The sequence below is a fragment of the Gymnoscopelus braueri genome, assembly GCF_963280865.1.
Source record: "Gymnoscopelus braueri genome assembly, chromosome: 10".
NCBI classification, from domain to species: domain Eukaryota; kingdom Metazoa; phylum Chordata; class Actinopteri; order Myctophiformes; family Myctophidae; genus Gymnoscopelus; species Gymnoscopelus braueri.
The window spans coordinates 196,666-210,897 of NC_137611.1; the positions used below are offsets into that span (position 1 = coordinate 196,666).

The 14,232-nt window shown below is 40.2% G+C and overlaps 1 protein-coding gene across 1 annotated transcript in view; it reads right to left on the minus strand.

Moving 5' to 3' along the window:
* Positions 1-13,498, minus strand: part of LOC308094159 (segment polarity protein dishevelled homolog DVL-3-like) — a 39,818-nt gene extending 26,320 nt beyond the window's left edge. The window contains exons 1-4 of the mRNA XM_080440645.1: positions 13,108-13,498; positions 4,559-4,628; positions 2,370-2,500; positions 1,597-1,706 (exon numbers count right to left, since the gene is read on the minus strand). Coding sequence (XP_080296771.1) covers positions 1,597-1,706; positions 2,370-2,500; positions 4,559-4,628; positions 13,108-13,265 — 469 coding nt within the window. The 5' untranslated portion in view covers positions 13,266-13,498. The remainder of the gene's footprint in view (positions 1-1,596; positions 1,707-2,369; positions 2,501-4,558; positions 4,629-13,107) is intronic.
* Positions 13,499-14,232: the final 734 nt, after the last annotated feature.

The following is a 14,232-nucleotide window of genomic DNA, read 5'->3' on the forward strand; positions in this document are numbered from 1 at the left end:
TGTTAGGGTACCCTGGTCGTTGTGTTTCATATTTCATAGTGTTTGTAGCATTACGATTAGCATTACGATTAGCATTAGGGTGGGTGTTAGGTGGGTGTTAGGGTACCCTGGTCGTTGCGTTTCATATTTCATAGTGTTTGTAGCATTACGATTAGCTTTAGGTTAGCATTAGGGTGGGTGTTAGGGTACCCTGGTCGTTGTGTTTCATATTTCATAGTGTTTGTAGCATTACGATTAGCTTTAGGTTAGCATTAGGGTGGGTGTTAGGGTACCCTGGTCGTTGTGTTTCATATTTCATAGTGTTTGTAGCATTACGATTAGCATTAGGGTTAGCATTAGGGTGGGTGTTAGGTTACCGTGGTCGCTGTGTTTCATATTTCATAGTGTTTGTAGCATTACGATTAGCATTAAGGTTAACATTAGGGTGAGTGTTAGGGTACCGTGGTCGCTGTGTTTCATACTTCATAATGTTTGTAGCATTACGATTAGCATTAAGGTTAGCATTAGGGTGGGTGTTAGGGTACCCTGGTCGTTGTGTTTCATATTTCATAGTGTTTGTAGCATTACGATTAGCATTAGGGTTATCATTAGGGTGGGTGTTAGGGTACCCTGGTCGCTGTGTTTCATATTTCATAGAGTTTGTAGCATTATGATTAGCATTAGGGTTATCATTAGGGTGGGTGTTAGGGTACCCTGGTCGCTGTGTTTCATATTTCATAGTGTTTGTAGCATTACGATTAGCATTAGGGTTAGCATTAGGGTTAGCATTAGGGTGAGTGTTAGGGTACCCTGGTCGTTGTGTTTCATATTTCATAGTGTTTGTAGCATTACGATTAGCATTACGATTAGCATTAGGGTGGGTGTTAGGTGGGTGTTAGGGTACCCTGGTCGTTGTGTTTCATATTTCATAGTGTTTGTAGCATTACGATTAGCTTTAGGTTAGCATTAGGGTGGGTGTTAGGGTACCCTGGTCGTTGTGTTTCATATTTCATAGTGTTTGTAGCATTACGATTAGCATTAGGGTTAGCATTAGGGTGGGTGTTAGGTTACCGTGGTCGCTGAGTTTCATATTTCATAGTGTTTGTAGCATTACGATTAGCATTAAGGTTAGCATTAGGGTGGGTGTTAGGGTACCCTGGTCGTTGTGTTTCATATTTCATAGTGTTTGTAGCATTACGATTAGCATTAAGGTTAGCATTAGGGTGGGTGTTAGGGTACCCTGGTCGTTGTGTTTCATATTTCATAGTGTTTGTAGCATTACGATTAGCATTAGGGTTAACATTAGGGTGAGTGTTAGGGTACCGTGGTCGCTGTGTTTCATACTTCATAATGTTTGTAGCATTACGATTAGCATTAAGGTTAGCATTAGGGTGGGTGTTAGGGTACCCTGGTCGTTGTGTTTCATATTTCATAGTGTTTGTAGCATTACGATTAGCATTAGGGTGAGTGTTAGGTTACCGTGGTCGCTGTGTTTCATATTTCATAGTGTTTGTAGCATTACGATTAGCATTAAGGTTAGCATTAGGGTGGGTGTTAGGGTACCGTGGTCGCTGTGTTTCATATTTCATAATGATTTTAACATTAGGGTTAGCGTACCATGGTCGTTGTGTTTCCGTCGAGGTCTCTCTCTCTCCCTCCTCTGTGACACCATGGAGCCTGTCTCTGTGTCGTTGTCCAGTGTGTCTCTGCCACTCGCAGCCTTCCCACTGCGCACGCACACACACACACACACAAACTATGTTTTTTGAGGTATCATTAAGATGTTAAATGTATGCAATGATTTATTTATTTTTTACCATGTTGGTTGTTATTTTAACTCATTCCCTGCCTAAAACGTAAAAAACGTATTATATCCAATTACCAATTCTGCCAAAAACGTAAAAGACGATTTTTTTTTTCTTCGAAGATCTAGACTCCCATCCACTTCCTTGTTAACTTAAAACTTAAACATTCTGTATCTCGGCTCCTGAGTACTTTTTTTTTTTCAATGAAGTGGGCAAACGCGGCCAGAAATAGTTCAGGCAGTGAATGAGTTAAGTGTTTAACATGTTTTCATGTCATGTATTTCTGTGTGGAGCCCAGGAAGAGGAGCTGCTGCTAAGGTAGTAGCTAATGGGGATCCAACTAAATAAACACACACACAGTACTGACTGGTATGTAATAAACACACACACATAATAAACATGTAATAAACACACACACACACACAGTACTGACTGGTATGTAATAAACACACACACAGTACTGACTGGTATGTAATAAACACACACACAGTACTGACTGGTATGTAATAAACACACACACATAATAAACATGTAATAAACACACACACATAATAAACATGTAATAAACACACACACAGTACTGACTGGTATGATGGGGGTCTGGAGTCTCCGATGCCCCCGGTCCTCTCCAGGGGGGTGAGGGTGAGGGGGGGAGCAGGCTCTATGCTGTCCACCACCGAGCCTCCATCTGAGTGGACCCCGTCTCCTGACACCAGCTACACACACACACACACACACACACACACACACACACACACACACACACACACACACACACACACACACACACACACACACACACACACACACACACACACACACACACACACACACACACACACACACACACACACACACACACAATTTAATATCTTTTTAGGACCTACTATCCACACTGTTATTAAATGTGATCTTTAACTCATTGACTGCCAGAGTTAACATCATCTATAGCTGACCTTTGAGAAATCATAGAATATTCTTCTTCATAACGATCGCTTTAAAAGACGTGGGGGGTCTCATAGAATCTGAGAAAACATCACTGTTCACAGGACTACAAACATAGGCTACATCACCATACAGAGGACTACAAACATGGCCTACATAATTGTTCAGGACTACAAACATGGCCTACATAATTGTTGGACGACTACAAACATGGCCTCACCACTACTCATTAGGATCTCTACAGGACAGTCCTCTACACTGCCTGAAGGACCAGCTCTAATGAACACACTGCGTCCAATCAGAAACACAAACAGACCTTTCTGTGTCTCTCTCTCTCTCTCTCTCTCCCTCCAGCTGCTCTCAGTGATTCAATCTTCCAGTTAGGCAGCGGGTTAGTGGGGGGGGGGGGGGGGGGGTGGAGTGGCAGCGAGGTCTTTGTTAGCCTGTGTTTTCCTCCCTGTCCTGTGATTTCAGTTGCTCTTAATCAGTGTTGCCATGTCTGCTCATTATAAGCCTGTGTTTTCCTCCCTGTCCTGTGATTTCAGTTGCTCTTAATCAGTGTTGCCATGTCTGCTCATTATAAGCCTGTGCTTTTGTGCCTGTCCTATGATTTCAGTTGCTCTTAATCAGTGTTGCCATGTCTGCTTATTATAAGCCTGTGTTTTCCTCCCCGTCCTGTGATTTCAGTTGCTCTTATCAGTGTTGCCATGTCTGCTCATTATAAGCCTGTGTTTTTGTGCCTGTCCTATGATTTCAGTTGCTCTTAATTAGTGTTGCCATGTCTGCTCATTATAAGCGACTTTGGGCTAGTCTTTCTGTAAAGTAGCTTGTAAATTATTGGTAGTTTTGGGGTCTTGTTTCCTAACGTTGTTTAAACCAGCGGTTCTCAAACATTTTCATGTCAAGGCCCGCCATAACAATGTGTGTTTGTCTCCCCTCTGCCCCCCCCCCCCTCTAGAAATATTGTGAGCCAAGGAGGACCTTTATCAGATTAGTGTTCAAATGTTTGGCTTTCGCCCACCAAGAAAATAGCAGTTCTACAAACTCAATAGATCTACAAGCTCAATAGATCTACAAGCTCAATAGATATACAAGCTAATAGATCTACAAGCTCAATAGATCTACAAGCTCAATAGATATACAAGCTAATAGATCTACAAGCTCAATAGATCTACACGCTCAATAGATCTACAAGCTCAATAGATATACAAGCTAATAGATCTACAAGCTCAATAGATCTACAAGCTCAATAGATCTACAAGCTAATAGATCTACAAGCTCAATAGATCTACAAGCTCAATAGATCTACAAGCTAATAGATCTACAAGCTCAATAGATCTACAAGCTCAATAGATATACAAGCTAATAGATCTACAAGCTCAATAGATCTACAAGCTCAATAGATCTACAAGCTAATAGATCTACAAGCTCAATAGATCTACAAGCTCAATAGATATACAAGCTAATAGATCTACAAGCTCAATAGATCTACAAGCTCAATAGATCTACAAGCTAATAGATCTACAAGCTCAATAGATCTACAAGCTCAATAGATATACAAGCTAATAGATCTACAAGCTCAATAGATCTACAAGCTCAATAGATCTACAAGCTAATAGATCTACAAGCTCAATAGATCTACAAGCTCAATAGATGAGAACTACTGATTTATAAGGTATTTGACCCTCAGGTCTTAATGGGTTAATCCAATCTCAGTGAAGCTGGACACAACAGCACAGTGTGTGTGTGTGTGTGTGTGTGTGTGTGTGTGTGTGTGTGTGTGTGTGTGTGTGTGTGTGTGTAAAAAAGCCAGATGTGTTCAAACTTACCCAGGACACAACGCGTCCATTAAAACAGGGCAGCTTGGCGTTGTCGTCCGAGATCTCCTCCTTCACCACCCTGAGGAGAAACACCTGAGTCATCATTCTGTACCAAACATGACTCATCACTCTGTAACATGACTCATCATTCTGTAACATGACTCATCATTCTGTAACATGACTCATCATTCTGTAACATGACTCATCACTCTGTATGAAACATGACTCATCATTCTGTATGAAACATGACTCATCACTCTGTACGAAACATGATTCATCATTCTGTATGAAACATGACTCATCACTCTGTACGAAACATGATTCATCATTCTGTATGAAACATGACTCATCACTCTGTATGAAACATGACTCATCACTCTGTATGAAACATGACTCATCATTCTGTATGAAACATGACTCATCACTCTGTACGAAACATGACTCATCATTCTGTATGAAACATGACTCATCACTCTGTACGAAACATGATTCATCATTCTGTATGAAACATGACTCATCACTCTGTAACATGACTCATCATTCTGTATGAAACATGCTCATCATTCTGTACGAATGATGAGTTTGTACTTCAGGTTAGTGACAGGGTTAGTGTCAGGGTTAGTGTCAGGTTAGTGTCAGGTTAGTGTCAGGTTAGTGTCAGGTTAGTGACAGGTTAGTGTCAGGTTAGTGTCAGGTTAGTGTCAGGTTAGTGACAGGTTAGTGACAGGGTTAGTGTCAGGGTTGGTGTCAGGTTAGTGTCAGGTTAGTGTCAGGTTAGTGTCAGGTTAGTGTCAGGTTAGTGTCAGGTTAGTGACAGGTTAGTGTCAGGTTAGTGTCAGGTTAGTGTCAGGTTAGTGACAGGTTAGTGACAGGTTAGTGTCAGGTTAGTGTCAGGTTAGTGTCAGGGTTAGTGACAGGTTAGTGTCAGGGTTAGTGACAGGTTAGTGTCAGGGTTAGTGTCAGGGTTAGTGTCAGGGTTAGTGTCAGGGTTAGTGTCAGGTTAGTGTCAGGTTAGTGTCAGGTTAGTGACAGGGTTAGTGTCAGGGTTAGTGTCAGGTTAGTGTCAGGTTAGTGACAGGTTAGTGTCAGGTTAGTGACAGGGTTAGTGTCAGGTTAGTGTCAGGTTAGTGTCAGGTTAGTGTCAGGTTAGTGTCAGGTTAGTGACAGGTTAGTGTCAGGGTTAGTGTCAGGTTAGTGTCAGGGTTAGTGACAGGTTAGTGTCAGGGTTAGTGACAGGTTAGTGTCAGGGTTAGTGTCAGGTTAGTGTCAGGGTTAGTGTCAGGGTTAGTGTCAGGGTTAGTGTCAGGTTAGTGTCAGGTTAGTGACAGGTTAGTGTCAGGGTTAGTGTCAGGTTAGTGTCAGGGTTAGTGTCAGGGTTAGTGTCAGGGTTAGTGTCAGGTTAGTGTCAGGGTTAGTGTCAGGGTTAGTGACAGGGTTAGTGTCAGGGTTAGTGACAGGTTAGTGTCAGGGTTAGTGTCAGGTTAGTGACAGGGTTAGTGTCAGGGTTAGTGTCAGGTTAGTGTCAGGTTAGTGTCAGGTTAGTGTCAGGTTAGTATCAGTATGCAGTAGAGTTAGGAGAGTAGAGTTAGACACAATGATGCAGCATTGTTAGGAGAGTAGAGTTAGGCAAAAATGTCAATTTGACCAAAAAGTGACTTAGGCATTTATGCTATATGAGGCTAACGAAATGAGACACGACAGGCCTTACACACAGCCAGTGACTAAACAGTTCCACGACTAAAACGTCTCTCTTTCCATCTCCATCTTCTGCTTTCACTGAAAAGCTTTGGTCCATGGCGTTAAAAGGAGTTCCCCTTAACGCTATGTAACTTTTCGGGCATTGCCCGCATACCGCCGGTAGCGCAGCCTCTCAACTGAAGTACAAACTAGAAAAAGTGCTCTTCGGAGCACAGGTCTCCGACAGGTCAGGTAGAATCGGGCACCTGGTGGCGCTATAACAGGCCCATGTGAACAATTTGGGGCAGACGTTCGGAATTGGCATCCAGGGAGTGTGTGTGCAAAGTTTCGCTGCGATCAGGCCAACGGTGCCGAAGATTAGCTGTTCACAGACAGAAGGACGGACGGACGGACAGGGTGCAAAACATACTCTCTCGCCATGCCTTCGGCCTGGCGGAGACAATAAAGAATACACTTTCGCTGCTCACCAAAACAAAGAGGGTTTTAATGTCTTGAAAGCCTGTTCTCCTTGGTGGAAAGACTTTCAAACCCCCACCTTCCATGTAAAATACACTTTTTGGCCAGAAAAGAAAATATTCCACCGGACGAAAACATTTTTCAGTGACTCTACTGCGCCCCCTACAGATCTGATCAATGGAACTTCTCTGTACCTGAAGCTGCGCTCCCGGCGGTATGCGGGCGACGCCCGACACGTCACATAGCGTTAAACGCTATGGACCAGAGCTACGTTTGACCTTTGACCCCCTGAAACCTAGTGCCTATTCTATCTGGAGCTAACAGTAGAAATAACTGATCAACAAGCTCACAAGAGATCTGGTGTAGAAGGGAAAGAGGAGTGGGCCTAGTATAGAACCCTGGGTTTAAAAGCCGTCCTACAAGAAGAACTACAACTAGAAAAAGTGCTCCACGGAGCACAGGTCTCCGCCAGGTTAAGTAGGTTATTGTGGCCTCCTGGTGGCGCTATAATAGGCCAATGTGAAAAGGGTGCCATGTCTTCTTGGGCCTTTCACGGCAATCGGACCTTGCATTCATGATTTGAGGCATTTTGTTCCAAAAATGTGTGTTGCTAAATTAGACCTGCTGGTGGCGCTATAACAGGCCAATGTGAAAAGGGTGGCATTTCTTCCTCGGTCTAGTGGGAATGTGCGTGTGAAATTTCAAGGAAATCGCAAGCTGTGTTCATGATTTGAGGCATTTTGTTTAAAACAAACCAATCCTGCAAACTTTGGAAGGCAATCTTAACCAATTAGGATGGAATATGGAAAATCGGACGGATCCGTGTTGATCACATGACTATAGAGATACTGTGTACCGATTTGCGTGATGTTTGGATCAAATCTGAAGGAGTACTGTCAAAAAATATGTTTTGCACACATCGGCCTCCTGGTGGCGCTATAACAGGCCCATGTGAAACATTTGGGGCAGAGGTTCTGAATTGGCATCCAGGGAGTGTGTGTGCAAAGCTTCGCTGCGATCAAGCCAACGGTGCGGGAGATTAGCTGTTCACAGACGGACACACGGACGGACACACACACACACACGGACGGACAGGGGGTAAAACATACTCTCTCGCCATGCCTTCGGCCTGGCGGAGACAACTATATGACACTAACACTCTAACTAACCCTAACCCTGGGTTTTAACGCATTACAACTATACTAACACTAACTAACCCTGGGTTTAAACGCACTACAACTATACTAACACTAACTAACCCTGGGTTTAAACGCACTACAACTATACTAACACTAACTAACCCTGGGTTTAAACGCACTACAACTATACTAACACTAATTAACCCTGGGTTTAAACGCACTACAACTATACTAACACTAACTAACCCTGGGTTTAAACGCACTACAACTATACTAACACTAACTAACCCTGGGTTTAAACGCATTACAACTATACTAACACTAACTAACCCTGGGTTTAAACGCACTACAACTATACTAACACTAACTAACCCTGGGTTTAAACGCATTACAACTATACTAACACTAACTAACCCTGGGTTTTAACGCACTACAACTATACTAACACTAACTAACCCTGGGTTTAAACGCACTACAACTATACTAACACTAATTAACCCTGGGTTTAAACGCACTACAACTATACTAACACTAACTAACCCTGGGTTTAAACGCACTACAACTATACTAACACTAACTAACCCTGGGTTTAAACGCATTACAACTATACTAACACTAACTAACCCTGGGTTTTAACGCACTACAACTATACTAACACTAACTAACCCTGGGTTTAAACGCATTACAACTATACTAACACTAACTAACCCTGGGTTTTAACGCACTACAACTATACTAACACTAACTAACCCTGGGTTTTAACGCACTACAACTATACTAACACTAACTAACCCTGGGTTTAAACGCACTACAACTATACTAACACTAACTAACCCTGGGTTTAAACGCACTACAACTATACTAACACTAACTAACCCTGGGTTTAAACGCACTACAACTATACTAACACTAACTAACCCTGGGTTTAAACGCATTACAACTATACTAACACTAACTAACCCTGGGTTTAAACACACTACAACTATACTAACACTAACTAACCCTGGGTTTTAACGCACTACAACTATACTAACACTAACTAACCCTGGGTTTAAACACACTACAACTATACTAACACTAACTAACCCTGGGTTTAAACGCACTACAACTATACTAACACTAACTAACCCTGGGTTTAAACGCACTACAACTATACTAACACTAACTAACCCTGGGTTTAAACGCACTACAACTATACTAACACTAACTAACCCTGGGTTTAAACGCACTACAACTATACTAACACTAACTAACCCTGGGTTTAAACGCACTACAACTATACTAACACTTACTAACCCTGGGTTTAAACGCACTACAACTATACTAACACTAACTAACCCTGGGTTTAAACGCACTACAACTATACTAACACTAACTAACCCTGGGTTTAAACACACTAAAATTACTAACACAATTATTCATACTATTACTATTCATCACAACATGAATATCAGGTCTGCTGGACAAAACAACATGTCTGTCTGTCTGTCTGTCTGTCTCTGTGTGTATGTGTGTGTATGTGTGTGTGTGTGTGTGTATGTGTGTGTGTGTGTGTGTGTGTGTGTGTGTGTCTGTCTCTGTGTGTCTGTCTGTCTGTCTGTCTGTGTGTCTGTCTGTCTGTCTGTCTGTCTGTCTGTCTGTCTGTCTGTCTGTCTGTCTGTCTGTCTGTCTGTCTGTCTGTCTGTCTGTCTGTCTGTCTGTCTCTGTGTGTGTGTGTGTGTGTGTGTGTGTGTGTGTGTGTGTGTGTGTGTGTGTGTGTGTGTGTGTGTGTGTGTGTCTGTCTGTCTCTGTGTCTGTCTGTCTGTGTGTCTGTCTCTGTGTCTGTCTGTCTGTCTCTGTGTCTGTCTCTGTGTCTCTGTGTCTGTCTGTCTAAAAGTGTTTTTTCACCCTGAAAAGTTGAGGCAAAAAGACAAGCGAGTAAAGCTGGACTCAGCCTGAACATCATGTCTTTGTGTTTCTCTAAATGTAATGTTATTATTATTAGACCGGTGGAGACTAGGTTTGGGGGACAACAGGAGACGAGATGCTTTTAAAGCTGCCACACCCTACACACACGCCCTACCAAAAGGAGTAAAGGAGTGCAAAACCCTACTCACTTTCAAAACTGCCCTAAAGATACACCTTCAGGAGGCTGCAATTCCAAAATGGCCCCCGTCTAAGTTTTAACCTACCCCCCCCTCCCCTATTTATTTTCTTCTCTTGTACTTTTTTTTTTTCACTCTTCATACCAGTAACCTGTAAGCTGATTGTATGACGTTCTGTATAGTAGTGTGTATATCTGTCTGTCTCTTATATGTATAGTAGTGTGTATATCTGTCTGTCTCTTATATGTATAGTAGTGTGTATATCTGTCAGTCTCTTATATGTATAGTAGTGTGTATATCTGTCTGTCTCTTATATGTATAGTAGTGTGTATATCTGTCTGTCTCTTATATGTATAGTAGTGTGTATATCTGTCTGTCTCTTATATGTATAGTAGTGTGTATATCTGTCAGTCTCTTATATGTATAGTAGTGTGTATATCTGTCTGTCTCTTATATGTATAGTAGTGTGTATATCTGTCTGTCTCTTATATGTATAGTAGTGTGTATATCTGTCTGTCTCTTATATGTATAGTAGTGTGTATATCTGTCTGTCTCTTATATGTATAGTAGTGTGTATATCTGTCAGTCTCTTATATGTATAGTAGTGTGTATATCTGTCTGTCTCTTATATGTATAGTAGTGTGTATATCTGTCAGTCTCTTATATGTATAGTAGTGTGTATATCTGTCTGTCTCTTATATGTATAGTAGTGTGTATATCTGTCTGTCTCTTATATGTATAGTAGTGTGTATATCTGTCTGTCTCTTATATGTATAGTAGTGTGTATATCTGTCTGTCTCTTATATGTATAGTAGTGTGTATATCTGTCAGTCTCTTATATGTATAGTAGTGTGTATATCTGTCTGTCTCTTATATGTATAGTAGTGTGTATATCTGTCAGTCTCTTATATGTATAGTAGTGTGTATATCTGTCTGTCTCTTATATGTATAGTAGTGTGTATATCTGTGTGTCTCTTATATGTATAGTAGTGTGTATATCTGTCTGTCTCTTATATGTATAGTAGTGTGTATATCTGTCAGTCTCTTATATGTATAGTAGTGTGTATATCTGTCAGTCTCTTATATGTATAGTAGTGTGTATATCTGTCTGTCTCTTATATGTATAGTAGTGTGTATATCTGTATGTCTCTTATATGTATAGTAGTGTGTATATCTGTGTGTCTCTTATATGTATAGTAGTGTGTATATCTGTATGTCTCTTATATGTATAGTAGTGTGTATATCTGTGTGTCTCTTATATGTATAGTAGTGTGTATATCTGTCTGTCTCTTATATGTATAGTAGTGTGTATATCTGTATGTCTCTTATATGTATAGTAGTGTGTATATCTGTCTGTCTCTTATATGTATAGTAGTGTGTATATCTGTCTGTCTCTTATATGTATAGTAGTGTGTATATCTGTATGTCTCTTATATGTATAGTAGTGTGTATATCTGTATGTCTCTTATATGTATAGTAGTGTGTATATCTGTCTGTCTCTTATATGTATAGTAGTGTGTATATCTGTATGTCTCTTATATGTATAGTAGTGTGTATATCTGTGTGTCTCTTATATGTATAGTAGTGTGTATATCTGTATGTCTCTTATATGTATAGTAGTGTGTATATCTGTATGTCTCTTATATATATAGTAGTGTGTATATCTGTCTGTCTCTTATATGTATAGTAGTGTGTATATCTGTCTCTTATATGTATAGTAGTGTGTATATCTGTGTCTCTTATATGTATAGTAGTGTGTATATCTGTCTGTCTCTTATATGTATAGTAGTGTGTATATCTGTCTGTCTCTTATATGTCATCATGATTTGTGTGCATGGGGTTCTCATCTTAAACAGCTCAGTGCTTAATGAGTCTTCCAGTTCAGTAGACCTTGTATTGTGAATTTTTTGTACTTCCATGTACTGATGTTCTCATGTCTTACTAAATAAAGTACATCAATCCACAACACACACACACACACACACACACACACACACACACACACACACACACACACACACACACACACACACACACACACACACACACACACACACACACACACACACACACACACACACACACATATGCTAGCAGGCTAATGTTATGCTAGCAGCCACAATGTAAACAAACGTCAGAGCCCTAGCATGTCGAGCCAAACATGGGTCATACGTTCCCCGGACCTATGTTCCCCCCCTAAGGTTATGGTTATGGTTAGGTTTAGGTTAGGTTCTATGTTCCCCGCTCTCCTAGGAAAGCGGGGAACATAGAACCTGGGGAACATAGAACCTGGGGAACATAGGTACGGTCCCCTACTAGCTCCTTGGCTAGCGTCCCGGGACGCTAGCCAAGGAGCTAGTAGCTAGCTTAGCATGTTAGCTTCCCCCAGTCAGTCAGTCAGTTAAATCAACAAAACAAAACTTAATGAAAAGCTTAAACATCAAACGATTAAAGATCTTCAGTTGTTTTACAAGTCAAAGTAGTATTTATATTTAAATATTTTACCCAAAAGTTGTCGTCCAGAGACTTAAAAGTATTTATATCAGATATTTAAATGAGATATTTAATATCTATATTATATATTTTACTCAAAGTCTTCGTCCAGAGCCTTTAAGAAGTATTTATATTTTATATTTATATTATATATTTTATATTTATATTATGTATTTTACCCATAGTCGTCATCCAGACTTAAAGTATTTATATTATATATATATTATATATTATATAGTATATATATTACCCATAGTCGTCATCCAGACTTAAAGAAGTATTAATATTATATATTATATATATATTATATAGTATATATGATATATTACATATATTACCCATAGTCGTCATCCAGACATAAAGGAGTATTTATAATATATATTTAATGTAATATATTACATATATTACCCATAGTCGTCATCCAGACTTAAAGAAGTATTAATATTATATATTTAATGTAATATATTACATATATTACCCATAGTCGTCATCCAGACTTAAAGGAGTATTTATAATATATATTTAATGTAATATATTACATATATTACCCATAGTCGTCATCCAGACTTAAAGAAGTATTAATATTATATATTTAATGTAATATATTACATATATTACCCATAGTCGTCATCCAGACTTAAAGGAGTATTTATAATATATATTTAATGTAATATATTACATATATTACCCATAGTCGTCATCCAGAGACTTAAAGAAATATTTAAAGTTGTGTTTCTTCAGGACGTTTTTAAAGTCTCCCAGAGTGACGTCATCAGGAGGGACGTTGACTTTCACCAGGTAAGGAGTCTCCTGTTCATCCAGATGGTAGATGATCTTAGTCTCCATGATGCAGGGGGTCCGCGGACCCCTCCTCCTCCTCCTCCTCCACAAAGAGGTGTTTTATAGCTCTAAACGGTCCGTTTTAACGACGCGTTAAAACGCTGTTTAAATGAGTTTAAAGCTCAAGCTGCTGAAGACAACATGCTAACCCTGTAATGGACCCATAGATCTGTAAAACATGTGGATGGACCCATAGATCTGTAAAACATCTGATCTGATCTGATGGCTGCTTTTCTCTGAGAATCTTTCTTTACCCAAGAGTCGCTCCTCCGGTTTACTTCCTGTTTCTGCGTGACGTAGGTGGACGAGGTGGACGCCTTTTTAGGAGACCGGAAGCAGCTTGGAGTCAAGAGTAGCCTCGATCTCCAGACTTTTATTGTTTAGTTTTGCTAAAAAATAAAAGCCTGGAGGAACGCGTCGGTGTCAAGGTAATTAGAAAACAAGGTAGGGACCATAGACATATATATATATATCTATGGTAGGGACAGCCTAGAGGGCGGGTCGACGCCATTGCTTGCATGGACGCCTCTGCGCCTCTATACACCCATAGATATATATAAAGGCCTTTATATCTATGTATACACCCGCCCGTCTATACGAGAAATCAGGAGCGTTGGTGCAGCTTAATGGAAGAGTGAACACAGCTTCTGAACCATTCTTTATTATTATTATTATTATTATGAGTCTATTAACACAGCTTCTGAACCATTCTTTAGCTCCATGGTTACTGAACTAAATATTGGACCCGATGGTCACATGACACACAATATGTACAAGATTTTCATACTAAAATGGCTTTTTTTAGAGACACAAATGAGGGGAATCGACTTTTCTCTATCCCAGCAACACACTCGCGAGATTTGGGAAGATATCCATCTGCAGTTTGACGGACGAGACATAGAGGGCTCTGTCCCTTATTTTTAACTCTATGCTCTGTCCCATAAGATGTTCTAAAAACTGATTAACTGAGATT